Source organism: Atractosteus spatula, chromosome 23 (genome assembly GCF_055471065.1).
Source record: "Atractosteus spatula isolate fAtrSpa1 chromosome 23, fAtrSpa1.hap1, whole genome shotgun sequence".
Taxonomy (NCBI): Eukaryota; Metazoa; Chordata; class Actinopteri; order Semionotiformes; family Lepisosteidae; genus Atractosteus; species Atractosteus spatula.
The window spans coordinates 14,389,773-14,416,061 of NC_142728.1; the positions used below are offsets into that span (position 1 = coordinate 14,389,773).

Below are 26,289 nucleotides of genomic sequence, written 5' to 3' on the forward strand. Positions count from 1 at the left end.
CACGTTCTGCGTTTCGACAGAGTAGATTCACTCAAATAAGACACTCTTGATACCTTCCCGATTGCGGCATAAGGGTTAACATGACCTTCTGTATCTTACAGGGTGTTTGGCAAGATTCTCGTAGGATTTATTTCTCCTGCATTAAGGCAAATTTAAGTTCCATAACAACTACGTATAGCTTTCCAGCATTGGTGACTAAACGTCTCATATCAGCCTGGACTTCATTATCTCAGAGCATAAGAATGTTTGTAAACAACAGCAGGCCGTGTAGCTCATCAGGTTTTCAGGAGCCAGTTGATCCAAGCTTTTCATCCCATCATTTGCTTTTTTTTCCACTTTCTGTGGATTGCTGTACAGTAATTGCATGGTGTAGTTGCATGCTGTCATTTTACAATTTACTTACATTGCAGAGGTGTTCGGCATACTATAAAGTATCCTAATCAGCAAACTATAAGTGTCTGTTATCTTTAAAGTAAGAAGTTTCCCTTCGTAGTATCATGACCGTTGAGGCAAAGTAAGATTTACTAAAAAACTGATTTGATTATTTTCCATCTGAGATCTGGTACGACTTGCCCATTCTTTTTTACTATAAGTCCCCTCTTGTGGTTCATTTGATGTTTAGACTTGAGATAAACTACATGTACATTTCTTCAGACATACTGATACTACGTTTATACATTTCAGCCCTGCAAGTCTAGTCTGCCACAGATTGGACGCAATGCCCTGGGGAGCGCTGTGATTGCGATAAAATGTTTAGATAAAGGAGGGGGGAAAAAGGACCTGTGCTCTAAGGTCTGCAGGCTTCCTCATGCGTAAATTGCCGACTGTTGGAATTTTGTGGGATGCAGTTTTCAGTCATGTATTGCGGGAGACTCTGCAGAGCCCCTCTGCTGCTGCTCTTTGATGCCGAGAGTCCGCCGTCGGTGTGCGTGGCTGTGAGTGCAGTACGGTGATTACACACCAGTGCGTTCAACTTGGTCCCTGGCTGCCCAGAGGCTTAGGGAGCGTAAACAAAGACATTGAAAGTCTGCCACAAGACACTAAAGGAATAAGATATTGCTTATTATTGCTAGTTATTGCTGCTGTGGAAATGCAGTGGTGGGCACCCCAAGTTGTGCACTTCTGTAGGGTAGCAGGCTTCCTGATCACAGGGGATCTGAGTTTTAAATCTACATCCTAGCAACCCGATGCCTTTTGTTCCCTTTTCCAGGGTCAGGAGCCAATATTTCGGTACAAATTTCACTCCACCCAGGAACCTGAAAATATTGCATTGATGCTGTCTTTTTTTAATGAACAGAAGTCCTGCAGGTCCTCAAGGATTTCCACTGTCGCATGCACCTGCAGAATCTGTAACATCATTTACTGGGCACCTGGCATAATGGCTCGATAATGGTTTAGTTTTAAATCCATGAGGCGGTTTTTCGGGTTGGGAAGCATCAAGCTCGCCTCCCCCAGCACCTGAAGGATGGAACTGATGCTTTCAACGAAAATGCACAGGCACCCCATTGTGATCACTGAAATTTCACCCCGATCCAAGTTCCTTTCTGCTTGCAAAGTTTGGTCACTGCACAGAAGACAGAGTTAATGCCGTCTCGGTAGTTTCAAGAATTCTTTCGGTTCAGAGCGGGGTGGGGGCAGGTGGCGATTGCCGCCCCAGAAAACGTGACGTCGGCTTTATACGGAGAGAGGGAGAGTCACACACACACACGCTTCCGTTCGAAGGATCTCTCTCGTCCCCCTGATGCTGCGAAGCCTTAACCCCCCGACTCTTGTGGAGCAGCAATCGGAGCAGCTTTCAGCGTTATCGGGGTGCAGCGCACACGCAGTGCGAGGCTCTTGCTGGGATTTTTGCTGAAAAGGAAAAATGTTGGGGGGGAAAAACGTAACGAGAGGTGGGGGGTGGTCAGCCTTCCCGAAAGCACAGCTTCGGCTCGGCTCCACATTAAGTGAGGCTCTCGTCTCTCAAGAGTTAAAAAGAGGGAACGGGAGGGGGTTTATGTAACATTTGGCTGCAGGTGCGCTCTTGCACCTGCTGACTCATTTTCTCTGCAGAGCCCAGCTTAAGTACTCTAACCCCCACACACACACACCCTTCCCCCAGCCGCCTGCCGCCGCCTTTCTCAGCCCTTATACGCATGCTGCAGCTGCAGGAGGTGCATTCCTCTCCTGCCCCCTCCCTGGCCGAGAGGGAGAGGGGCCCTGTCTGTGCAACACGCAGTGCCCTGGCCGCCAGCCACAGCTGGGACTGGGCAGCAGAGAACTCGGGCCTGTTCGGTGAGGGGAGGTGAACCAAACACAACCTTTGGAAGGTAACCAACATTTTTTCTTAACCTCCGATTTCTGTTCTGCGCTTCAGGCTTCACCTTGTCAGACTCACGCGGCTTTGCCCAAGATGACGGGACCGCTTTGAAGACCGACCAGGCTTGTGGCACAGCTTTGTAGTGCACAAACAGAATGTTTAAGCCGTCGTTTCAGTCTCCTTTCAAAGAACAAGTTGTACCTTTGCAGGTGGCTTGAAGATAAGGGTAGCCAGGCCGCTAGACAGCATAGTACTACAGCCTGGTTTCCCAGAAAAATGTTTTTTTTTTTGTTAAGCTCACCACTCAGGAAGATGCACATACACCAAAGTGAAATGCACCCTGTTTTTTTTTCCTGTTAGGTAGTAAAAATTCAACGATTCATTTGGACAAAGTTGAGAACCAGGAGGCTGGTTGTTGGCAGCCCTGTGGCAGTTGACAGTCAAAAGAAGCATGAACGGTAGTTTGCCGTTATAGTGTCAAGTCATCAATTCTGGAACCACAGTTCACTCACCAATGCTGGATCAACCTCATGAGGCCAAGATGTTACCAGTATCAACTGGAGGTTATCCAAAAACATACTGGGTGAGTTAATTGACGTCTGGGAAACCTGACCCAGGTGTGCGTGTTTATGTGTGCCCTGCGACAGACTGGTGTCCCATCCAGGGTGTAGCCTGCCTTGCGCCTGTTTGACGTGGGGGCAAGATTCTCCCAGCACCCTAAATGGATGAAGTGGTTAGAAAATGGATACATGAATGGCTGAGTTATGGCCCCTTGTTTGACAGGGGACGTCATGTGTTCACAGGTCTGGCTGGTTTCGTGAACCATGCGTTTGCCAGAAAAGACAACCCACCACTGAAAGGTTCAGCAGCGCGCTGAGGGTCAACCGGGGGCGATTTGTGGTGCCTGATCGTCCTCACCTTGATGTTGCAGAGGTGGTATCTCTTTGAGGTGCCAGTGCAGGTCATGTTCTCCTTTCCCACAGCGGTTTTCTTCCTTTGGATAAAATTAAAAGGGAAGAGATGGCTAAATTCCTCATTGATTTTTAGACGTCTCTTATTTTTCATTATAACTGAAACCGGGGAAAAAAGGGGGGCGCGGGGTACACTTCCACCGCCGCACCACTAAACGGCATCCGTCAGTATTTCTGGAAGGAAAACATCGCAAAATTACTGGATGATGAGATGAAATAAGCAATGTCATTGTGTTTGTGAAAGGTGTCTAAACCTCATTGAAATGTGCATGTTTTTATTCATTTTGATTTGGTTTTAAGATTGCAGAATTTACTCGGCAAGTTTTTCATTCGTATTATTGTTGTTGTCCTCCTTTGGTTAACTCAGTGCTCTGTTTCTTGGACGGTACATTACAGTGGATCAAAGCTCTTGCGCATCATGACTGTGTGATGACTGCTGTACCTGGGTTCCTACGAGCCTGGCTCTGGGGGGGAAACCGGTCAACAGATTTTGTAGATCTTCTTAAATCACCAGTAGCCGAAAGCTCAGGAAGAGGTCTCTTCTTTCGGGAAGAGAAAATGACTTTAAATGTAGCCTTGATTGGCTGGATCTGAAACCTGGTGGTGATCGGTGAGTTAAGGGGACCTGGACCAGGCCAGCGGGAGTCCCGAGGTGCATGGCGGCCCGTGCAGAGGCCCGTACCTCTGCTTGAGACAGTGTCTCTCCTGGGACTTGACCCCTCCGCCGCAGGTGCGCGTGCAGGCCGTCCACTTCGCCCACTCCCCCCACCAGTAGGCCGTCACCTCCGAGTCGTCCTCCAGGCTGTTTGAGGCCGGGGTGTCCTCCTGCAACACGGGCACCGCCGCCGCGCGTCAGTGCTGCCCCGCTGGGCTCGGCTCCCCCTGCCAGGCCTAGCGAGGCCTTCACCTCTCGAGAAGAGCCAAACCAGTGTGGAGTAGAGTGGGAGTAGAGTGGGAGTAGAGTGGGAGTAGAGTGGGAGTAGCAGTGGGAGTAGCAGTGGGAGTAGCAGTGGGAGTAGCAGTGGGAGCAGCAGTGGGAGCAGCAGTAGTTTATCGCCATATGTACGCATACATTGGAATTCTTAATCGCGGTGATCTCTCGGGACGCACACAGTGCAACAGACAACACCACACAATGTAGAAGACGGGAACAATAAATATGTTGTGGCAACATAATTAAATATGTAGTAGTGAGACCAGAAGAAAACAAAATGCTTAATGGTGTATAACGTGCGTAGTGCAGATGTGTATTAAGGCCCTGCAGTTAGCTGTTCTTGAGTCTAGTGGTCCTTGCCTTAACAGGGCGGTACCGCTTGCCAGAGGATCAGGGGCAGAACAGTCTGTTGTGTTCTCTGTTTGTGAACAGCGCCGGCGATCTCGGCACGCGAGGCCAGTGTTCGTTTTACTCGGTCAGAACACCAGCATCGCGTGGCTGTCCAGAGGGCGGTACTGCACCGCCAGCGATCATGAATAATTCCAAATGTCATTTATTTCGCACCTATGCAAAGAGCTGCAAACGGAAGAGCTGTGGCACCCTGCAAATGGCTCAGTGCTGTTCATCAACTCTGCATCTGTGGCTGGAAGGTTGCCAGTTCAAATCCCGCAGCCGGCAGAGGAGTCCTACTCTGTTGGGCCCCTGAGCAAGGCCCTTAACCCCAGCTGTTCCAGTGGCGCCATATAAATGGCTGACCCTGCGCTCTGACCCCAAGCTTCTCTCCCTGTTTGGGGTATGTGAAAAAGACAAAGTCCTAATACAAGAAATTGTATATAGCCAATAAAGTGATCTAAATCTAAATATGTGCCTTGCAATGAGCAGGTGTCCCCAGTGGTATACTGGTGTGGTATCTCTTTGTACCCCGTGCCTACTGGGTCAAGGCTCTGTCCTCACTATGGCCCTTTTTGAGTAATGGCTTAATCATGGATGGCTAGACAACATTGTACTCCGTAAATGGCAGAATAATCTTATTTCACATACACAGCGAGTCTGCAGTGGTCGGCTGTGAAGGGTTGAGGGTCGATGGCCACAGACGAGGTGACCTGTCTGATAAATGTCAAATAAAAGCGTGGCTCCGTACCTGTCCTCCAGTGGCCGAGAGGTTTCCCAGGGAGAGAGTGAGAGTCAGCACTCCCAGCAGGACCAGGCAGGTCTCTGGAAAACGGGCCCATTGACAGACGCACATCCTGAAGACAAGGGGGAAGAGGGGAGTGATTGCCAAGGGTGCTGAGTCAGAGGGGGAGGTTCTTTTAAAGAGATTCTGGGTACCCTCCAGCCCAATCCCTTTCGGCTCCCATCGTGATTTCATCTTTTCTTTATTCCTTTTTTTATGTACGATCAACGTCTCTGCGGCCAGCTTGTGTGTCTCTCATTCGGTCGTGAGCAAACCACTGCCAGATGAGCCTTCAAATAATGATTTTTAAGGATAAGGCCATTCCAAGCTGGTTGCGTGTATAATAAAGAACCCTAATACTTGTAAGTTGAAACACAAATCTCTATTTGTTAATCGTCTTGGCTCACTGATAACGACTCCTCTGTGCACGCGCATGTATGTGAAGGTGGCGCGAGCTGGTGTTGGTAAAATGAGACGCCCCGGGTCTCTCGGGCGAGGTCAGCGTCCCTGAAGCAAGGGAGAGAGGCTTGTGACGGGCTTGACTCTCATTTGTGGAGATCAGACACTCGTGATGTGCATGGCACAGCTGTTAAAATCCCGAGTTGAGTTGGCTAGCATACGCAAACCAATGAGAGTGATGCTTATCAGTGGTTGACTTAGCAGCAGGAAGTTAATGGTCCCATAGTAAAACTAGTACAATATTATGGCTCTGAGGGTCTTTGCAGAATGATCAAGCTTCAGTTTCCACATGGCAAGGAACCAGTCTTCCTCATATTGTGTCCGACGATGATAAGGGCTGTGCAGATTCTAATTTTGGCACTAGGAGGTATGTCAGTAGTATCCAGTCTGGGGTCTTCCAAAGAGTAAGGCTGTTGTGTTTGATCTTTTTGCTTTGGAACCTCAGTAAGAAAAAAAATCCTATTTTTATAAAACAAAAAAAAAATCTTACTTCAGAGGTTCCCACCTAAGACTCCCCTAAAGCAAAACCGCTCACCCCTAAGTCGCTCCGAGTTGCAGTGTGGAAATTCAGTGCTCTGGCACAGGAGAGAGCAGTCAATGTGTATTTGCTGTTGCCATCTTATTTAAAGTAGCTATTATCTAGAATGATTGTGTTTTTATATTGGGTGTCCTTACAGAGAGAGTCGACCTGGGAAGAAAGAAAAGGCTGGAAGCTCCTGTATTAGATCAGGCAGGTTGGAAAATTTCTACACAAACCGAGTGCTCAAAAAAAAACAACAATTTATAATTCCTTTTCAAATCCAAGACCTGGACAAATAATTTGATTACTGTGTTGCACTTATAGTCTTAAAAGTAAAAAAAGAAGGGCAGAAAATAAACTCCTTTAGTGGTAAAAAATTTGAAGCATGTGTGGTGTCAGTCCCCTTTAAATTTCTACAATATCTAGGCAGTCAAGGGAACTTTTTACTGGGAGGTTCAAATCTGTGAGAGCCTCCCAGACCACTCCATTAATTTCCTTGTCAGCTTCAATTGTGTTTGATCCTTCACAGTAGCAGAAGAGGCACACATACTGAAGTTTCACCCTGTCTGATTGCTGTAGGCTTCCCGACTGTTTGTATAGACTGTGACATCACTGTCTCTCTGGTTTTAATCTTAAATCCGCAGATACAAGAAGATAGTTATAAGGGTTTGGTCCAGGCTCCTTAGCTACAAATCTTTGTGTGTCATTTTCTGGAGCAGGTTATGCGAAAGATTAAAGACCTTGATTGTACAGAATCCCAAGCACTCATCTAGATGGTTTAATTCTGAACCTGAGCTGTGAGCCCCATGCAATTTCGAGACTTAAGACTTCTTGGCTCATTGAGAGTGTGACTGCAAACGCTGGGCAGTAGGTCTCCAGATAATCAAGTTCCCTGCGTTGGGGATGTCCTCCCAGATTGCTTCAGAATCTGCGTCGGTAATGCAGGTCTTTGAGTGTCATTTTCCCTGGTGTAAAGTACCTCAAGGGTCATTTTCTGTCCAAGGTGCTATTCAGTCCCTTGGCCAAAGTATTAGTAATGTTAGGAACTCCTGATGATCGGGAGTCCTCTGTGGTAGGAACTGTGTGGTTTGAAGCATTCCATCATCTTCCCTGGCCTAAAGCAACCCCCACATCTCCATCCCCTAGTAGACCTGGAAAGGTGGGACCTGTACGTGCAACACAAAACCTCCGCAGAGGGCCATTCTGCTGGCAGAACGAAATAGGTTTGAGCCCCCGATATTTCAGAACCTTTTAAGATACACGGGCGTCCTCGTCCTCAGGCTGTCTCTACTGCTCGCAGGGGCCAGAGTGCCTTATTTGATGGCGGCTGGTCCTGATATTTAAAAGACCGAGAACAAGCAATGTCAGACATCACAGAAAAATTAAGAGGGGCTGCTGTAGTTCGCTGTGAAGAAACACGGAGCTGGACTTCTGTAGGGTTGTTATTTCCTGCGGAAAACTTGGACGCAGGTACACAATAGGCCCTTAGCTGATCCGTCATCTGACCTGGGCTGCGTCACTGTGGATAAGTGCCACATACTTCTAAATGCCTGCTGTTTCAAAGTCTTAAAAATACACTTCAAATGAGAAAAGAAACATACTTCTCTAGATGCAGAATGGCTTGTATAACAAAAATTGTGCTAAAGTTGCTGCCTGGGGTATTACTGAGTTATTATGAACAAATATTAGCACGGATAGACAATTCTGCAAGGCTTTCTGAGATGTCTTGAATGACTCACTTATTTTTGTCGTCTTGTAACAAATGAGTTTTTTTTTTCAACCAGAAATCGCATATGGATTCTCTTTTGCTCTTTAGGAACAACTTTTGATGTCTCGGTCTGTTGTGTAAATTAAAACAAAAGGATCCTTTTGCGAACGATCCTGGCGGCAGAACGCGATACGTAATTCTACAACAAATTAGCTACCTTTGCATTTCATATATCGACTTAGATTTGGCTTTGAAAGCTGGTCAGGGTTGGCGGATTTGGGGGCTTAGCTTAAAAAGTTCCAGGAGGGGGAGGGGTTAAGGTTTTCTTGAAATATTAAGGCCCTGTGACCATTTTCACAGATGGGGCTTTATTTGTTCAGGAAGGTAAGAATGGGTCCATAGACTGTTGAAGATCTTGTGTCTGCTTCTGAAGACACAATGGTTTATTGCAAGAGATATATAAGCATACAGATGGTTCATCACCCTCTTCCCTCTCACAAACTCCCACCTCCTCCTCCTCCTCCCCAGACACACATTTTTCGTTAGGTAGGCTTCTTAAAATAAGCAAACAGATCGTCTAGCTCTATTTGCAGTCTGGGTTTTCCGGGCATTAAATATTGGTGACAGGTGTCTTAAACTTCCCCGAGGAACACCTGGAGTTCATTAAACTCCCAGACACAGCTGGAGGATCGCCAGCTGCAAAACACAGGCTTTTACAGACAGTTCAGACTGTCCTGGGCCCTGGCTGCCTCTCGCAACAGAGACACTAGTTTTTCTCTCAGGATTCTCGGGCCGCGGCCCCAGCATCCACCCCACCCCCCTGCACCCCTTGGTCAGACGCAGCAGGAATTTATAATAAACAGAGCCCTCTTTAATCTGCCCCCCGCCCCCCACCCCCCAGGCCTTGAGGGATTCAGCTTGGATCCCCCTGTGTTTCTCTCGGAGGGACTTCATTTTCAGACACGGAGAGCACAGTGTCCTGCGAAGCTGCAGAAAGCACCCAAACGCTTTTCAGTTTTTTAACCCCTTTCCTTTTCCAGTTTTCACAGTTTTACGGGATCGTGCTTCCTTCTTGCCTGCATACCTGTGCCCTCCTCGGTTTTGATCAAATACAGGTGATCAAAACGACTCTATTTTGGTATGTCTTTGAATGCAGCAGAAGGTTGGGGGCTGACCGTTTTTTCTACCCTCACAACCCCCTGATATCTGTAAAAGTGGTTTGATTTGCTTATCAAGAGATGGAGCATTAGAAATATGATGGTGGCTTTATACCCTTGGATGGTCTATTGCAGTTCAGACAATTTTGTGGAACAAAGGGAAGCTCTTGAAAACGTGATCCCCAACTAAGAAAGAAGAAATGCCAAAAGCACTAAAACTGATACTGCCGAACATCTGAGAAGTTATCCTAGAGTTTAACAGGGCTTGTAGAGTATAATGAGCCGATCACACTGGGGACCACAGTGAGTGATGTCAAAGAAATTTCAGATCCCCTGGATCATGGGACCAGTTCTTGAATTAAAACGGGTTCGATTCTGTGGTTGAAAATGAAAGAAGACGCATTTGGAGAGGGTCTTAATGTCTGGCGCAACAGTGGAAGGCAAGCTTTTCCTCCCCTTATAGATCAGGCAAGGAGTATGGTTTCAGGCATCTGTTTAGCTGATTAAATTCTGCTTTTGGCAAAACTAGCTGCACCCCCTGGTTGGCAGTTTCCAGGAGAGGATACAGAGTAAATTTGCCTCATTCCTGAAGCCTCACTGTACTGCCGTCCCCAAGATCTGGGCAGAGCTTCTTGAATCAATGGAGGTATCCCGTTTGCTACGTCGGTTTTTATCCTAAAGACCTGCATGCTATCCTGTGTCTCTGCTGTACTCCAACTGTACAAGCTTGATCGCTAACTCCCCTTCTTTCAGGTAATGGACTTATATGCTGGCACAAGAATGCTAGATTTCTATGTCCCAGTATCTGCTCTTGAAAGGCTAATGCCTTCACTATGCAAAAGGTCCATTGATGTCCTTCAGTTTTTGCAGGAATTAATGCTTGGGGCCCGGGGTTCAATTCCTGACCAGGGATGCTGTCTGTGTGGAGTTTGCATGTTCTCCCGGTGTTCGTATGGGTTTCCTCCAGGTGCCCTGGTTTCCTCCCACAGTCCAAAGACATGCTGGCAGGTTAATTGGCTTCTGAGAAACTTTCCCCTGGTGCGAGTATGTGCGTCTTTGTGTTTGTGTGTCTCTGTGCCCTGTATTGGACTAGCGTCCTGTCCAGAGCGTACCCTGCCTTGTGCCTGTTGTTTGCTGGGATAGGCTGCACCTCCCCTGTAACCCTGAACTGAAAGACGCAGTTATAAAATGGAGGATAATTGCTTACACACTTGAATAACGCTTTTCTGGACACTCCACTCCACAAGCGCTGAGGCTGATGGACTGTCATGCTTGTGACATCTTACCGTTATCCCAGCTGTGTAAGTGACCTTCTATTTCTGTTGCGATAGACCTGTTTTCCTTTTGAAAACTGGGCAAAACTCCTTCCTCCTCTTTACCTGAAGGTTACCACAGCATAGAGCTGACCTCCTCATTGAAAGTAATGACAGCGGGCATTTGACTAGTCGGTAGTAGACAACTGACAAAGGTCTCCCTGGGGGTTCATGGAGGAGTAGATGTACTGTCTCAGCTGAAGCCTCCATTACCTTTACTTTAGAACCGTGCTTCTGAAACTGATCAAGTATTCACTATGCGCCTACAGATTTCTTTCGTTAACTCATACTGCAAAGATCCCCCCACACTTTGAATTTCCTAGTGTGCTGTTCATGCACCTTTATGTTTGAAGGAAACTAGATGGCATTCTGTTCTTAATGTGGCGAGCTGGTTGAATTGAAGAGATCGATCGTAGTCCGATCTGGAGTTCCCCGGGGACCATGTGTCAGAGCCATCCTGCGTTTTATGGATCTGCATTTCCTTGCATTGATTTCTCCCCTTTTCCTCCTGTTTTGTTCTGAACTGGAAGTCTCGGGGCACACTCCTGCATCGTTGTCCGCCCAGCAAAACAGGGTTCTTGTTTTTGCTTGCGATGCCCCCATTTGTTTTAAGTTTACAGTGGTTTGTGAGCCCAGCGTCCTCGTTAAGCGAATTGTTCACTCTGGCAGCGTTCATCATGAGCAGCCCTGATGCTGACTCAATAGCCCAGACCTCTTAAAGGCGTAGAGGGTATAATCATTTTATTTCATAGGCTTCCTGCATTCCACGACTTGTCAAAGAGGTGTACAATTAAACAATGTGAGTTATTACATCATTTTATATTACATCCTTTTACTATATCATTATTTTATCGTTATATTATATCATTTTATATTATTGGCTGCACAAACCATATATACTATAAAACAATGTCTTAGTGGCGGTTTGTTGGGTGAAAACTGGTTGGATGGTGCTCAAAGTCTCGAAATTTCAACTATTATCAACCCATTTCCAGGCAGTGGAGTTCAGCAAACATTTTTCAAGTCCTCAAGTGCAATCGGGTTGCTTTGCTCTCTGGAGGAAATGGTCCGCTGTCCCATTCCTACCGTTCGATACACAGATCTTTTTGTGACCAAAGCCCAAGTGTTTCCTGTTTATCTCGATGTTGTGTTGGGATACTCATCTGGAAAGTCGGGGATATTTTGCGATTTCTGTTTGTTTAGCCTTTGCATTCTTGGTCTCCTTTGTTTCAGAAGACGCGTTCGAAACGGTAAAACATTGCGCATCTGAGTTTTATTCATAATGTCTGAAGCTGCCTTTCTTCAGTCACCTTCAGTAAAAGCTCAAGCAGTGTTTAAGGCTGGTGAAATCACGCTAGAGGGATCTTGTGTATGTTCTTAGGCCACGTGATTTATCATTGCATCAGTGGCACACCATTGCAGCAAACAATGCTGACTGGATTATTTCATTTTATATATTAATTCTTTGTGTCCATGTTTTTCCACTTGTACAGAATATTCCAGTTCTGTAATTTTCCTATTAATATAGTAGGATATACTAATAGGAAACTATATTAGTATAGTAGAAATAAAAAACTTTATTCCTAGTAGAATAAAGTATTTGGTATCTCACTAAATACCTTGAGACTGTATCGCAAGTGCTTTTTTCCCCTCAGTCAGTGCTCTGAAATGTGACCATCTGCAGTAGGAAAGATCTGCCACTTACCAAAGAAACTGGAAACATTCAAATTTGACATTTCAAATCATTTCATGTGATTCTTTTTTTCCAGTTCATGAAATAAGAAAAATATGTGTAATCCCACTAAGTATATACATACAAAAGAATTGTTTCTGTAAGGGAAAAGACTATCACTACACAGTGTTGGCACTTTTTTGACCTGTTGCTCAACACAAGATATTTTCAAAGTCGGATTCGGTTGCAGAGCAAGTGCACAGTCTGCATCTGCTCTTTAGTGCGCTCGCAGATGGCATTTTCATTTTAGTCCAGCTTTTCCCATCTCCTTATCTTCACCTACTTCATTGCAATCATTCACTTGCTGTGTCTAAATGTTTCTGCTGTATCCTGCGTTTTCCCAGCATGCACCACTGACAGAAGGATATTAAAGCAGCATTTAGCTGGAGATTCTAGCAGACTTTTTAAGAGCTGCATAAAAGGAGTCAATTAAATGCCTGCTTTTGTTCAACACTTACAATGCATGCACATATAACGTTTCTGCAATCCATTTATTTTGCAAGCTGGGAAATTAGCGTACGTAAACATGGATCAAAACACAGCTCTTGTTCCCATCCAGTTCACAAAATGCCCATTTTTTCAAACAGAGTAGCAAACACTTTTATTAAGCTCTGCTCACTATTTCACAGTTGAAGTTTGTGAGCCACCCAGAGGTGATCTCTGTGAGCCCCATGGGTGCTGTCTGTTCAGAAAGATACACAAGGAAGCATGAGGCTGTGAAAAAGCCAGCCAGAGATCAGTTTTGCCCCAGTATGAAGCCTTAATTTCCTGTATGCTAATATTTCATCCCTGGGTTTAAAATCTGATCTCGGCGCAACCTCAAACATTTTTTTCCCCCCCTTTGCTTTATGAAATCACAGATCATTGATTGATTGGTGAAGTCCTGTTCCTGGTGAGCAAGAGCTACAGAAAAGACACAGGCTGTAGAATCTAAATATTTACTCACCTATACTGCAGGCTGTAGGTTGTCGGAGAAAATCGGAGCTTGGCTGAGCCGCAGGGTTGCCTTTGTCCGTTTGCTCAGAAGGTGTCTTCTCTGTGTCTGTGCCCAGCAAGCTGTTGAAGTGCAAGGTGCAGCCCTGCATCCCTCTCTCCCCTCCCAGGAATAGCAGGAAAGAAAGTGGCAGCATGCACAAGCAACGCCTATAAAAAACATAAACTCCCCGTGCCAAAACAAAGGAGTTGCTGATTTCTTGGAGTGGAGCAGAGCCCTAGTGACTTTCCCAGCCAAGCCCTCTCCAGCTTCGAGAGCAGCTCACAGACAGACAGGGAGGAAGTCGCCGTTTCCCAATGAAAACCCAGTCAGGCAGCCACTTGACTCCCCCCTCTGCCTCTTGCTCTGAGACCCGCAGCCTGCAGCCTCCTGGTCCCTAATCTTCCCCTGTCAAATCTCCTCCTAAATCTCAAGTACCAGCGCAAGCCCGCACCCTCCCTTCCATCCCTTCCCCTGCTGTTTTAATACCACAGCCTCCTCTGGCCAAGAGCTGCGTTTATTGCTGTTTATTCACCACGCTTGGCTTTTTCTCAAGCTCTTTGAGCCGCACAGACAGGTTGATGTTGATAGCAGTTTTTTTTTTTGTTTTATTTCAGCTGTTATTCCAAAGGCAGGACTTACAGAAAGCCCTCGTGCGGATCTCAGAGACGCGCATAGTCGCGCCTCTGAACCGCATTTCCAGGAGTGCGACTGAGCGCGAGGGCAAACTCTTTGAACTCGGAAAAGCCACGTTTTTTGGGGGGTCAGGCCGCGTTTTGGAAACCGTCTGCTCAAATGCGTCGGCTCCCCGGGCCGCTCCGAGAATCCGCTCTCACCCTTGTTTGCTTTTTGATTTTTCAGAGGCTCGCCCGATCTAATAAGGGCGCAGATGCAGGTCTCCCGGAGGCGGCGTGGCCGGTGATGGGTCGCAGGGCGGAGGCGGAGGGCACTGCTGGCTCCGGACCCGGGTGCTGGCGCTCCTGGAAACCGAAGAAGAGGTAGGGGAGACCGTTAGCTGACCCGACACAAGCTAGAATCCGCTTTGCAGTGCTCCCTCTTACATGTGCACATTTTCAAGCTTCTTGTGTCCGGTCAGCTCACTTGAAGCTCGGGCTTGAGTTCTGCGCCCCATTAGTCGCCGGTTCGAGCCCCATTCACTAACTGATCGTGACCAGCGTTCTCCAAGTAGCAGTACAGAGGTGCCACTGTCGAGGACTGGGATTATTTAAGCAGGAAAATCCAATCTCGGAAACAGCGACTCTTTGACCTTCCCAGGTGCCTGCAGGCTTGCAGTGATATGAGCGAGAGGCTCACAATTGGCAGTAATGCTCCTGTATGGAGTTTGCAATGTGTCAGAAGACAAAGGGCTGTGTAGGTGGAGCACGTCTGCGTGTCTCCCATGTATTAACAAGAATTGTTGCTGCAAAGCCAAGACACAATTTTAAATTAGTTTAGAGTATTATTAAAAAAATTAATTGGCGATTCCAAGTTGGCGTAGAAGAAATCTGACTTCACAATGTTCAAAAAAAAATGGAATTTAAAACGCACACACAGTTTATTAATAAAAAGGGTTCCCTCCCCTTGTGCAAAAAACAAAAAAGTTTTTTTTTTTGAATGCATCTGCACATTCCTCTTTGAATATGAAGTTCTTCATGAATTTCAAATCGGCTTTTACGCGTTCCAACTTTGGAATCGCCAGATGTTAATCGGGCTGGGTCGCTGCGCTTGTGGCCCTTGTGCAAGGGCTGGAGGTCTGACGTGGTTGTGTGTGCTGTCCTCTGAAGTGTGCCCCGGTGGAGCCCACAGTCATTGACAGGAGGCAGCCCTTGCAGGCACGTTCCACAGGGGGGCACTAAAGCCCACCCATCTTAGAAACACTCCTAAGCTCCAATGCACAATTGGCTGAATGTCCCAATTGACAAACAACAGATAGTATAACCCAGACTCGAACCCCGGATCAGTTACATTCATTGGTTGAGTCATGCAGGAGTGCCATCACTGTAATTCTGGATCTTTTAGATTGAATTAATCTCTTTTTGTTTCCCCCCTCCTGTGTGCTTGAAAAAAATGTTTCGATCTTTTCCAGCACAAAAGCGATCACGTTTTGCAAGTGTGAGTTCAAAGCCAAACTGACAACATTGACTTTACATGGATAAAAAAAAATGCTTTCTCTAAAATCGACATTTGAAGAAAAACATGCTCTTAATATTTTACTATACTGGTTATGTTTGATACACAAAAAACTGTGATTCACCATTAATGAAAATTCAGCTTCTGACCAATTTCTGAGTGTACAGATTGGGTTGGATTGGATGCTGTAGGTATAGATTAGTTTGGCTACTCAGTGTGGTTCAGGCACCCAGAAGTATACAGAAGTGCAGTCAGTATCCAACTTGTAGCCACAAACACCTTGGCTCATTAACGTGTGCACGTTTGATGTTCAGTGCCTCTATAGTTTAATGTTATATCAGTACTTTTTAAGGTCAGAATTCAACCAAACAGAGATGGCCAGCGTCTTAAAAAATTATTGCCATCTAGCCTTTTACAAAAAATCAGAAGAAATTAGATTTGTCTCTGATCCCAACCAATGTATTTTACTGAAGTTTTACAGACATGGGTTGCTGTGTATGTTACAGTTATCTTATTCATTTTTAAAAGCACGGTAAGACCTACTTAATACCCATTTGCATGAGAAGAGTGTAACAGACTGCCATCCGTGATCAGTAAGGATAAAGGTTACATTCCGAGAATGCTATAATCCATCCAGCCATCTCCTAAACCACTTCAACCAATTCCGGGCAAGCAGTGGGCACGTTCCCAGATACTCCCTGGACGGTATGCTAGTCCGTTATGGGACACACCCAGACACACCAGGGCGAATTTGACCCAAACCCAGATTAACCTACCTGTATGTCTTTGGACTGGGAAAGAAAGTCCCTAATGTATGATATATTTTTAACTAACCCATATTCGTGCATCTTTCATTGCTGATGCAGGTCATTTATGCTGCAGGACTGGGTCCTGACCACACGGGCAACAGCTGTTACCCCAGTTAGAAAAGAGAGCAGTCGTGAGATGCAGCTCTCGTGGTGAGTCGCTGGCGTGTGGTCGGGATTCCTTTCATAGCCAAGGCTGTTGGCTACTTGCGTGCCCTTGCTACATTTTACCCGTGCACCTCGTGCTTCTCATCTGTCTCGTTCTTGGACAGGCCCAAAGGGTTCTGCGCAGCGTTGCTACAGCTGGTCACGGAGGTCACCGAGCGCTGCTGCTCTTCATCTGCAACGTTCCACAACCCCCGTTCGCGTTTCAAACAAATCATCCCTCGCACGCGCGCTGTACTTCCTAAATGGAGAGGAAGATGCACCTCAAAGGACGTTTGTCTTGAGGCCTTCGTTCCACACTTGGATATCGTGTCCAGCCAGACTCCTCACCATCTGCATTGCTCTGGGAAAGTAGAAGAGTCTGCTGTTCTTCTGCACAATTTCCCTTGCACACAGTTATCCTGAAATAACGCTGCTTTTTAAGGTGGGAATTTGTCGTACGGCTTCTTCAGGAAGGAAACTTCTGGTGTGCCGCTGAAATGTCACGCCAGTTGGCTTTTCCTGCTTCTGACGGAAAGTGCTTTTCAGTTCTGCTAAAATTTGCAAACATGAAAGAAAATGCGACAGGAATGACGGGGTTTAGATTAGATCGCCTTTGAGGATAACGTAAACTGTTAGTGACCCTTGGCTGTAGACCAGTTTTAACTGCCCTTTGACCAGCAACCCTTGAAAGTACAATTACGATTGATGGTCTTGGAGAGTGGAGAAAGAAATTCCCTTTCACCTTCCCCACTGCTTTCTCTGCCAGGGATCCATTCGAGCACTTAAAATTAGCTCATCCCGGCTTTCGACCCCAGCAGATACTTGTGTCCACATTCCAGTGCTCAAAGACGCACAACTTTGTAAACAGAATTAGAAACTCCCTTTCTGCTGCTTTCGTCTTCCCAGCCGAGCTCACAAGTGACGTAGGTGTGGTCTTCCTGGGAGATCGTATTACGCAGCAACGAATTCTGCATTTCGGACAGAGGGGCCCTTTGTTTCTGTGCTGGTTGTGCTCGCAGGAACAGGTGGGACAGCTGACCAGGACAGCGAAAGGCCCAGTCACAGACAGCTGCAGTGCTCCAGGCACCAGCAGACCCTCCTCGCCTTCGAGGATTGGAAGAACTCCAAACTGTTTTCAAAACGACAGATTTTGTAGGTGCAAAAACAATTGACATTTTATTGAGGCTGTGTCAGGGTTTGAAACGTTCCATTTGAAAAATGGCCATAGTTATTGCTTTGTTACAGCATCCCTGGTAGTTCCACAACTTCTCTTAAAAGCTGTTGAAAAGCTTTTCTAGTACATTGACAGTCCCTAAATCGATCCGTGTTGTGGCCATGTGCTGCCTCTGCCTTCGCTAGTGGGATGGCTTCATTCTGCAGTAGATGTTGGCTTCTCCTGAGGTTTTAAAATGTGTGCGGATCAACCAGAGCTCTTCCCAGCTACGTTTCTTTTCACTCCATAAGCATCCTGACCTCACCGAGCTACGCAGTGGGTTCTGGCAAGAGCTTAATCCATCCCAGATGTTTTCCTGCTTCACTCTTACCTGTGGGAGCTATGAATCCAATTGTGTATCCACTGAGAATCCCCAACTAAGACACAAAACTTGGCGCATCTGGTACTCGGAGCTTGTGTTGTGAGTCTTAACGCAGAATCCTGCGGAGAAATGGAAGGAACATATCCATTACTTTTCATGTACAGTGAGCTAACAACTTCAAGTCCGTTCAAATTGAAAAAGCACTACTGGGCAATGCAGAAAAGACCAGGCTGGGGTTTCACACATGCTCCTTAATGGAAGTGACTTATCTCAGGCAGACGGCCCCATCAGTATAAAACATCAACAACAAATGATCAAAACACCTTTTAGAAAATTTGCAATATTTTTGATAATAGAAATGTATATATTGTGTAACCATCAAGCATCCCGGTATAAGTATAGCTTTTTCATGTACACCTATTTCCTCTGCTTTCAAAACTCAGTTTATCTGTTCTGAGTTCTGGAATTCCTAAGCTGAAAAATCTTTAAAGGGAGTGCTCGATGCTGGCAGCCTACAAACAGCTGCTTCATCCCTGATGGCACTGCATATAAGGGATCAGACATTTAAATTTTAAAGGGCTCCCTGACACAGCTGTTGTAGCCCACTCACTGACATCCCAGAAGAAGCCCGTCCCCAGTCTTCAGTTTCTCTCCAGTGCTTCATCCATTGAGCACTCTGTAGAAAGCCTTGTCAAGACCCGAGGTGCTGTAATTCACCCAGGATGGGTTCGGTTATTGCCAAGATGTTGCTGCCCACTGTCAGCAGTCTTGCCTTTATGCCCGCCATCAGCGTGGCCGCCAAGCGTGGGTTCCACATGGAGGCGATGGTTTATTTCTTCACCATGTTCTTCGCTGCGGTAAGGATCCCTTTGTCTGCCCTGACTGTGAGTTGTGAAAGCGGGCATGCCTCGCTCGTGGTCAGCTCTAGCTCGAGTTGGTCCGCAAAAGTGATGGATTCTATATAAAACTATTCTAATTGAGCTCTACTGTGATTGTGATGTTGTGATTGGTTGCGCCCCTGATATTTCTGATTTACCCTGGTACGAATCGGTCTTTTGGGGGGGGGAATGGGCACGCTGTGGGCTTTTAAGATGTGTTAAATCAGAACTGCAAAAATATTATTCTCTGTATTAATCATCATTGTTGCGATCGTAATATGTTCTAAAGAATCAAAATGAATTGTAAGTATAGTCATTGGGGATTATAAATGAGTGACTCCTGACCCTAGCTTTCTTTCAGTGTTCTTTAGGGGTATAAAATAGGGTGGGTCTAAAGTCAGAGAGCCATTTGCGGTTATTTTAGAACGTTCACTGTGGTTTCCTAATTCTTTTGGAAGCAACAGACTGTACCTTAAAGATGAAGAAAAGAGCTTGAGTGCAAAACTCCCCAGAACCTTTTAACTGTTGGTTCTTCGTGCCCAGATGCGAATGATATTCCACTGTATATCTTGGAACTTAACAGGACAGCCTTCGGTAAAGGTTCTGAAGCAAACCTCTGACCTCTGTTGCTTCTCTGCGCCTTGAAACATACGTAGCTGAAGTCAACCCAAGCAGTTTAAGATGCAGACAAGCTGCATTGGGGGTTTTTCCTAGAAGGAACAGCTGACCTGGGCCAGTGTTGGAATGGAATGCGTTAGTGACAGGTGTGAAAGAAACAGCCTATTTCAGCTTTGTGTTCATTGACTTTTAGACCACAGTTAGATCTACTAGAGCAACAGCTTCACCATTAGCAATGTTCAGGGGCAGCATAGAGCAGTGGATCGAGCACTAGATCCTACTTAGAATTATTCAGTGGCATAAATGGGCATTGTCCCTGGGACATGTTTATCTGGAAAATATCCCTGCGATGTCCAGAAAAATAAAAATGAAGGTGCAGCACCAGTACATATTAACGGCTCATGTATTGCAAGAATGAATGAAAATGAAGAAAAAGTCACAACGACGTTTGGTCAGCCTGATAAGCAGTCAGCTGTGTTGGTGTTGAGCCTGCATGTCTTGTTATTCTTGACACCAGTTATATCCTCGTCCAAAAGTACTTTACCCAGTTCACACAGCAGCAAAAACGGGGTAACAGCACCGTGTAGAGAATTAGGAACATCCAGGGACTCCTCACAGTTCCAGTCATGGGAAGGTTTGCTTTTGCTTGCAAAGTACCCATCTAGCTGTGTACATTGGTTGTATGATAAAGGAATTGTTGCTATTTTTGGGGGGATAAAATTGTTCTCATATGAGATGAATGAGCCATAAAGGACCTTGTATTGTTTCTTTTTTACTTTCTTCATCTCTGATGATGGTTCTTCATATGCACACCTTGTGCCTTCTTTTTAAGATCTACCATGCATGCGATGGCCCAGGATTGACCATCCTGTGCTTTATGAAGTACGAGATACTGGAATACTTCAGTGTCTATGGGACAGCCATCGCAATGTGGGTTACTCTTATAGGTAAGTGCGTCTTGCTCACGTCCAACTTGGTATGATTTAAAATAGGACTATAAAACTGTATTTTCCCTTGAACAGAGCAATGTCATTTAAATAATTCGGCATTATTTACTGATATTTATAGTTGTATTCACAGAACAGGGGATACAGCTTTTAAATCCAACTAAATGAGCCATCCAGGTATTAACATCAGACTGGAATGAAGTAGGGTTTTAGTGACCCCTGCTGGCGACCTGAGAAGGCACAAAAGAAGATAACTCCCCTTGCGAGTGGGTCTGACCCATACTGTAGTGTGCTTGCCCAAGGTGGTGACAACCCATCTTTGAGTCCCAGTACCTGTATTTCCATGTTCATATGGAAAACGCAGAGCTGTGTGTTCTAGGTGTGAATTTAAAATCTGTTTGATCTGTGAAGCTCTGGGAGACTTTGACGAGCCCAAGAGATCGTCTCTCACCATGTTTGGGATCCTCACGAGTGCAGTCCGCATCTACCAAGACCGCTGGGGCTATGGAGTTTACTCCGGACCCATTGGGACAGCTGTACTGATGATTACGGTCAAATGGGTATGAAAGCATTTCTGTACTGATCCTTGATTGCCAGCACCTTTCATGGACGAACCTCAAAACAACCTTTTCATAGCTAAACATCATCTAAAGTTTTAACAATCATCTCCGTTATAACAATAGAATACGTCTGTTGAAAATAGAAATCATTAACCAAGAAATATTTTATTATTTGTAAGGTATGCTGCTGCGATACAAAGAGATGTCTTTTTTTTTCTTTTCTTTTCTGTTACAAAAGAGTTTATAAAACATTATGGTAGCTAAACACAGTTCATTTTTTCCCTCCTCAATAAATATTTCCACATGTTTAATGTTTTCTGTCATCGACACCTCTTTTAATTATTTTAGCAGCCTTTTTTGAGACGTGCCTGAAAAATGTGTGACCTGAAATCCATTATCTCACCACTTGTCAAATAGAGCCCTGCCAGAGCTCATTAGCCCAGTTTATTTCTGTATGTGAAGTAAAAAGATACTTGGCGCCTTTCGCTCTTGTTTATGAAAATAACTGCTTGCGTTGTGCTTTTCATAACGTTTTGGTGAGCTTGAGTCTATAAAATCTGTCTCCGTACCTCAATCCCTGATGAAAAATGTCTGCAATTAAACAGGAAAAGAAACTACTACCAAAAAAATAATTGCATTCTATTATTCTATTATCTTTTTTTTTAATATCTATTTGTAGATAACATTATGGCTGATTAAGTATTAGGTACCACGAATAAATAGTGCACAAACTGCAGTGTTTTGTCTTCCAAGTGCTGAAACATCTTGCTTAGACATCTCATTTCTAGTTTCTTTTTTTTTAAATGTAGGAATTGTCAGTTCTGTTATTTTGTAAGTATGCAATCCGGACCTGCCACTAGCTTAGGACTTGACCTTATGGCTCCTCCTGCCGTAGTGTAAGAGAAGGTTGCGAGACTGTGGCTGCCTGACAGGTGAGTTTGCAGCAATTGGAGGAGTGGGGAGTATCGGCTGCTGATGTCACTTCCTGCTTGCAGGGTTTGCCGTTTTGCTGGGAGCCAAGAGGCCCCCAGCTACTGACATGCCCCAGGTTCAAACTGGAAACATCCGGACCGGATCTTGGGGCTTGACCTGTGGTCTCCCTGATTTAAGACACCTGGGAGTTACAGGTGGCCCCTTTGTGAAGTCAGTTCTTTGTCCAGCCAGTAGGTGTGCAGAGGGCCTTCTGTATGACCATCATTATCTTCAGTGTCTCCAGTGTATTGTCTGGAAATAAAAAGCCTCCCATATTATACCATATAAGACAGGAAAGAAACTTGGTTACCTGAAACGTTGCTTCTGGTTTTCCCCCAGTGGAGCATAACAAAACAGTCCTGCTGGCAGGAAGGAAAGGGAAGAAGAGCTGGAATAGCCAAGCAGCTGGCTCTTTGGAAACTCTCGAGTGTTGTCTTTATTTTTGTTTCCCAGCTCCAGAAGATGAAGGAAAAAAAAGGCCTGTATCCAGAGAAGAGTGTCTACACCCAGCAAGTGGGTCCAGGGTTCTGTTTCGGGGCGCTGGCCCTCATGCTCAAGTTCTACTTCGAGGTACAGCGAGCTCACTTCTTTCCCAAACAGCTTCCCAGGTTTTCTCAGTCGGCCCTGTTCCATATAGCCTTCTCTCCTGTAATAGTGTCCCGCAGTGACACCTTTCCCGTTTGCTCAGAGAAACTGGTGAAAAAGTCTACATGAACACTATTCTAATTAATTTACACCTTTTTCAGTTTTACTTTACAAGTCAGTATAAGACTCTTGAAGCTCTCCTTAAAATATGCCTTACTTAATGCTCTCTAAAGGGAGGCTGTGGATTTCGGAATTCAAATCCCTGAAGGGTTTTTTTTTTCTTGGTTGGTTTTTATAAACATCCTAGTTTCATCCGAATTTTTTTTTTCCGTGCTTGTTGGCAGATGACTTCAAATGAAGCTTTGTTTTTTGTTCTGGCTTGCTTTGGGTTTTGCTACGTATTTATAAGAAACAAACACCACAGTTAACCTATAAATTGAACTCTCAATAAAAGGTGTGGTTGTCTTGCGCTTTGTAAGAAAGATATCATTTTAGGTGCTTATTATTATTATTATTTTAGAATAATTGTTGTGTTTTATAATAATTTGTGGTATTGTTTTCAATGTACAACGAGATGAATTTGTGTGACAGAGACTGATTCCTTAGCCAAGAGAGTTCAACATGGTAAATTTTGTGCCTGGAGATGGCAAGTCCAGACAAGATGGCAGCTCTTGTCTGAACTACATTACCCAGGAGGCTGTGGGGGGGGGGGGAACCTGCCACTCTCAGTCACCTGACTGGTTGGGAGAAGACGGCTGGTCAGCTTATGTTTTATACAAAATCAGGAAGCAGGGGGTTTCCAGCGGTTGCTCACCTGGATCACCCTTTCTCCCACTGCTGCAGTGCATCACAGTGGATCCGCCCTCTGTCTCCAGATGGCCGGTGCAGAACGATCCCATAGAATTAATCAGCTACGTGTGTCCTTTTTTTTCTTGGCTTTGGCTTTTCAAGGTTTGCATCTTCGTGTTTTACCATTGTTTTGCATTTGGCTCTTAAATCACCTGCTTCCCCCCCCCAACAAACCCCACGTCTCAGTCGCTGTGTGCTCTCCTCTTTCGGCAGGAGTGGGACTACGCCTACGTCCACAGCTTCTACCACCTGGCTTTGGCCATAGCGTTCATCCTCATCCTGCCGAAGAGCAACCGGCTGGGAGGAAACGGCAGAAATGCAGCTAAGCTGGACTGCTACACCCTCTGCTGCTGTGTATGAAGTCCTTTTTTTTTATCACCACGGGACAGGAGTTGATCCTCCTGTATTGAGAACCCTAGGCACAGCTTGTGCTTCGCAAAAACACCTGCCTGTATCTCACTTAGGTTTAAAATATTCTTCAAGGGATTTATTGCTCTTATTCAACTGATCCATTCAAACTGTGGGTCGGATGTCTCGATGAGCCTGTTTATTCCGAAGTGGGACAAACCGATGGCATAAATGCTATGGTTGACCTTTGTTTTTTTCATATTTGTTTCTCGTAACGATTAAAGGAAAAGATTTATCATCTTCAGCTGAAGTACAAGAGACAAAGGCCTGCATTAAATCACAAGGCTGACCAGCTTGCTAGTCCTTATTCCAGGCGCAGTGTTTGGTGGCAGGTTTCCACTGAGCAGATGCAAGTAGTCTCCGGTAAAAGGAAAACAACCATCAATTGTTGACCTGTCTGGAATTTGCGATGGGTGGATGAGTTGGATTTCTGCTTTTTTCCAGACGTAATGTAACTTATGGAGAAGGAATATTTCGTTTTCAGGGTGCTACACGTTGAAAATATAGTATCATGTTCCAAAACGAGGCTGGTTTGTACTGCAGGCAAATGTGTCACCAGCTGCAGTTTAGAATGTGTTTTTTTTACCACACACACCCGGTAAGCCAGGGCAAGATTTTAACCAGTAACCAGTCGTCTTTAGGGCTGGAACTGAGAACTCGTCATATAAACACCCAGGATGGGTATAAATGGGTACAGATAGGTATGTGTGGATGAGTACTTTGGATAAATGCATCAGGCAAATTAACATTAATGGCTTGGATCCATCATCGTCGGAATACCCGCAGATCAGCAACATCATTGTAACTGCTGGCTCTCCAGTCACCAGCTCAGACCATAAAAATAATGAAACCACGAAGCAGCTCCTGCCAGTACAGTAGACTTCCGTCTCTAGCACCAGCTCTGATCCAGATCTGGCCCCCTTGACTCGAAAGCTGGGCGGCATGCCTCCCAACTCTTGAGCCGTCACCCCTGGGCCGATGGACGTTGGCGGTGTACGCCAGTGATGGGTGCCAGCCGTTACCCGTGTTGCTGTGTGTTTCAGGTCACCAAGCCAGCAGTGAAAGACAAGGTTCGTTCAATTTGGAAGCCGTCCATCAAAGGTCCCTGGATGAGAGCCTGTGACCGGGGCCTCCCACTGCACCATCCCCAGCCAGCATCCAAATAAGTAGCCGCAGACTCCAGGAAATGGAAGGTTGGAGGGTTAGAGGGCAAGAGCAGACTCTGGCCCTGCCGTAGCAGAGTCAGCGCGCTGGGCGGCAAGTCCGAGAGAGCGACAGTATCCCAGCTGAAATCAGTCAGCTGTCTGGGGCCTCCTCCGTACTCTACAAGGCTCAGTACCGCATGTTAAATTACACTCGTCCCTTCGTGAAAGAGCATTCAAAGACCAGTGCTTCCTTTTGAAATAAAAGGAGAACCTCATTGAAAGACCTTATTTTAAACTGGCCAGAATACAGCGCCCAGTTAAGCTTGGCAACGTGTCTTTGGCACCAAAAGAAAGAGGGCACTCTGGAGCCCTGCAGAATCTGCCTTTGGATGCTCTTGTACCGAGGAACTTGGGGGAAAAAAAAGAAATTATTTTAAAGTGATTAAAGTTGAAACCTGCACCCTGAAATGAGGATGCATGATTCCCCCTCCCGCCCCCCAAACAGTGCTGGTATGTGTTATTGTCAGGGCAAGAACCTTAAAAAACATTTCTTTTTTCAAAATAAATAACAGATTTTCACCGTGTTGTAAAATAAATGAGCACTCGGCAATAAACTGCTGGATGCAAGCCATCTCCGTGTTTTCGAACTTGTGACATGCACACGGTAAAAGAAATACTTAAATATTTTATTCCAAATCCCAGGCTGATTGTCAAACATTCGTTTGCAGTGTTTTGCAAAGCCCTGTTTGTGAAATTGAATCCTCTCCAGTTCTTTAGTCATAAAACCTATTATTCCAAAAGCGCTTTAAGACCTCCAAAAATGTACTTATTAATATTTTCGTGCCAAAGCCTTGTACTGTAGGTGTGAATGTAAGCGTATTACCCATGACCTGATTTTTCTATTGTATATAACAGGTATATAATATCGTTTTTGGCTTTGTAAAATACCGTAATGTAAATATTAATTTATTATTAAGACTTGTATTGGTTTTGTAATCTAAATAATGTAAAACATTAAAATTGCTACCAGTGAAGTTGAATGCAGCCTTGTGTGATATTTCACTGCATGCTTACAATTTCTGTTCAAATTAATTCATGTTACATACCAGAAGACAAAAGTTTGAACAGCTGAATAATTCTGAGAGTGCTAGAAAGCACAGAGAAGTACTCCTAGGTAACTTCTTTAAACTGCAAAGAGTTATACTCATTCTTTAAAACGTAAAAGTAATCAGTCTCCAAAACTCATTTGATTTCTAAAGTCAACTTATTGAAACCTATTTTGACATGTCTCCAGGAGATGTGAAACTTGGGCCAACCCCGAAATGCACCACGTTGAAAATTGAAAAGAATGTTTGCTGTGTTCTATCGAAGGTTAAGTTCCCGACGCATCAGACCGCCATTGGTTAGGAGCTGTTTTAAATCAATACAAAGAAATGGATTCTGCAGCAGCTTCGAGCAGATGTTCTCCC

The 26,289-nt window shown here is 45.3% G+C and overlaps 3 protein-coding genes across 3 annotated transcripts in view; 2 read left to right on the forward strand and 1 right to left on the reverse strand.

Annotated features, from left to right (window-relative positions):
- adamtsl2 (ADAMTS like 2) overlaps positions 1-13,741 on the reverse strand; it is a 39,888-nt gene extending 26,147 nt beyond the window's left edge. Inside the window, exons 1-4 of the mRNA XM_088940635.1 lie at positions 13,214-13,741; positions 5,346-5,451; positions 3,953-4,095; positions 3,218-3,293 (exon numbers count right to left, since the gene is read on the reverse strand). Of these exons, the coding sequence (XP_088796761.1) occupies positions 3,218-3,293; positions 3,953-4,095; positions 5,346-5,450 (324 nt within the window). The 5' untranslated portion in view covers position 5,451; positions 13,214-13,741. The remainder of the gene's footprint in view (positions 1-3,217; positions 3,294-3,952; positions 4,096-5,345; positions 5,452-13,213) is intronic.
- On the forward strand, positions 20-16,727 carry LOC148816218 (uncharacterized). The gene is made up of 3 exons (XM_088940634.1): positions 20-2,882; positions 14,102-14,238; positions 16,237-16,727. Exons 1-3 carry the CDS (start codon positions 2,814-2,816, stop codon positions 16,331-16,333), a joined length of 303 nt encoding a protein of 100 aa, XP_088796760.1. The 5' UTR covers positions 20-2,813; the 3' UTR covers positions 16,334-16,727.
- A 1,090-nt stretch (positions 16,728-17,817) lies between these two features.
- Positions 17,818-25,849, forward strand: mymk (myomaker, myoblast fusion factor). The gene is made up of 6 exons (XM_088940636.1): positions 17,818-18,715; positions 20,187-20,301; positions 20,713-20,861; positions 22,287-22,403; positions 23,481-23,621; positions 24,719-25,849. Exons 1-6 carry the CDS (start codon positions 18,581-18,583, stop codon positions 24,839-24,841), a joined length of 780 nt encoding a protein of 259 aa, XP_088796762.1. The 5' UTR covers positions 17,818-18,580; the 3' UTR covers positions 24,842-25,849.
- The last annotated feature ends 440 nt before the right edge of the window (positions 25,850-26,289 follow it).

Excerpts from the sequence above, each read along its gene's own strand:
- LOC148816218 (XM_088940634.1), top strand. The coding sequence starts at position 2,814 with ATGCTGGATCAACCTCATGAGGCCAAGATGTTACCAGTATCAACTGGA. Across the intron at positions 2,883-14,101 it reads GTTATCCAAAAACATACTGG|AGGCTCGCCCGATCTAATAA; the intron begins GTGAGTTAATTG and ends TTGATTTTTCAG. Across the intron at positions 14,239-16,236 it reads TCCTGGAAACCGAAGAAGAG|GTCATTTATGCTGCAGGACT; the intron begins GTAGGGGAGACC and ends TTGCTGATGCAG.
- mymk (XM_088940636.1), top strand. The coding sequence starts at position 18,581 with ATGGGTTCGGTTATTGCCAAGATGTTGCTGCCCACTGTCAGCAGTCTT. Across the intron at positions 20,862-22,286 it reads TGATGATTACGGTCAAATGG|CTCCAGAAGATGAAGGAAAA; the intron begins GTATGAAAGCAT and ends TTTGTTTCCCAG. Across the intron at positions 23,622-24,718 it reads GCTACACCCTCTGCTGCTGT|GTCACCAAGCCAGCAGTGAA; the intron begins GTATGAAGTCCT and ends TGTGTGTTTCAG.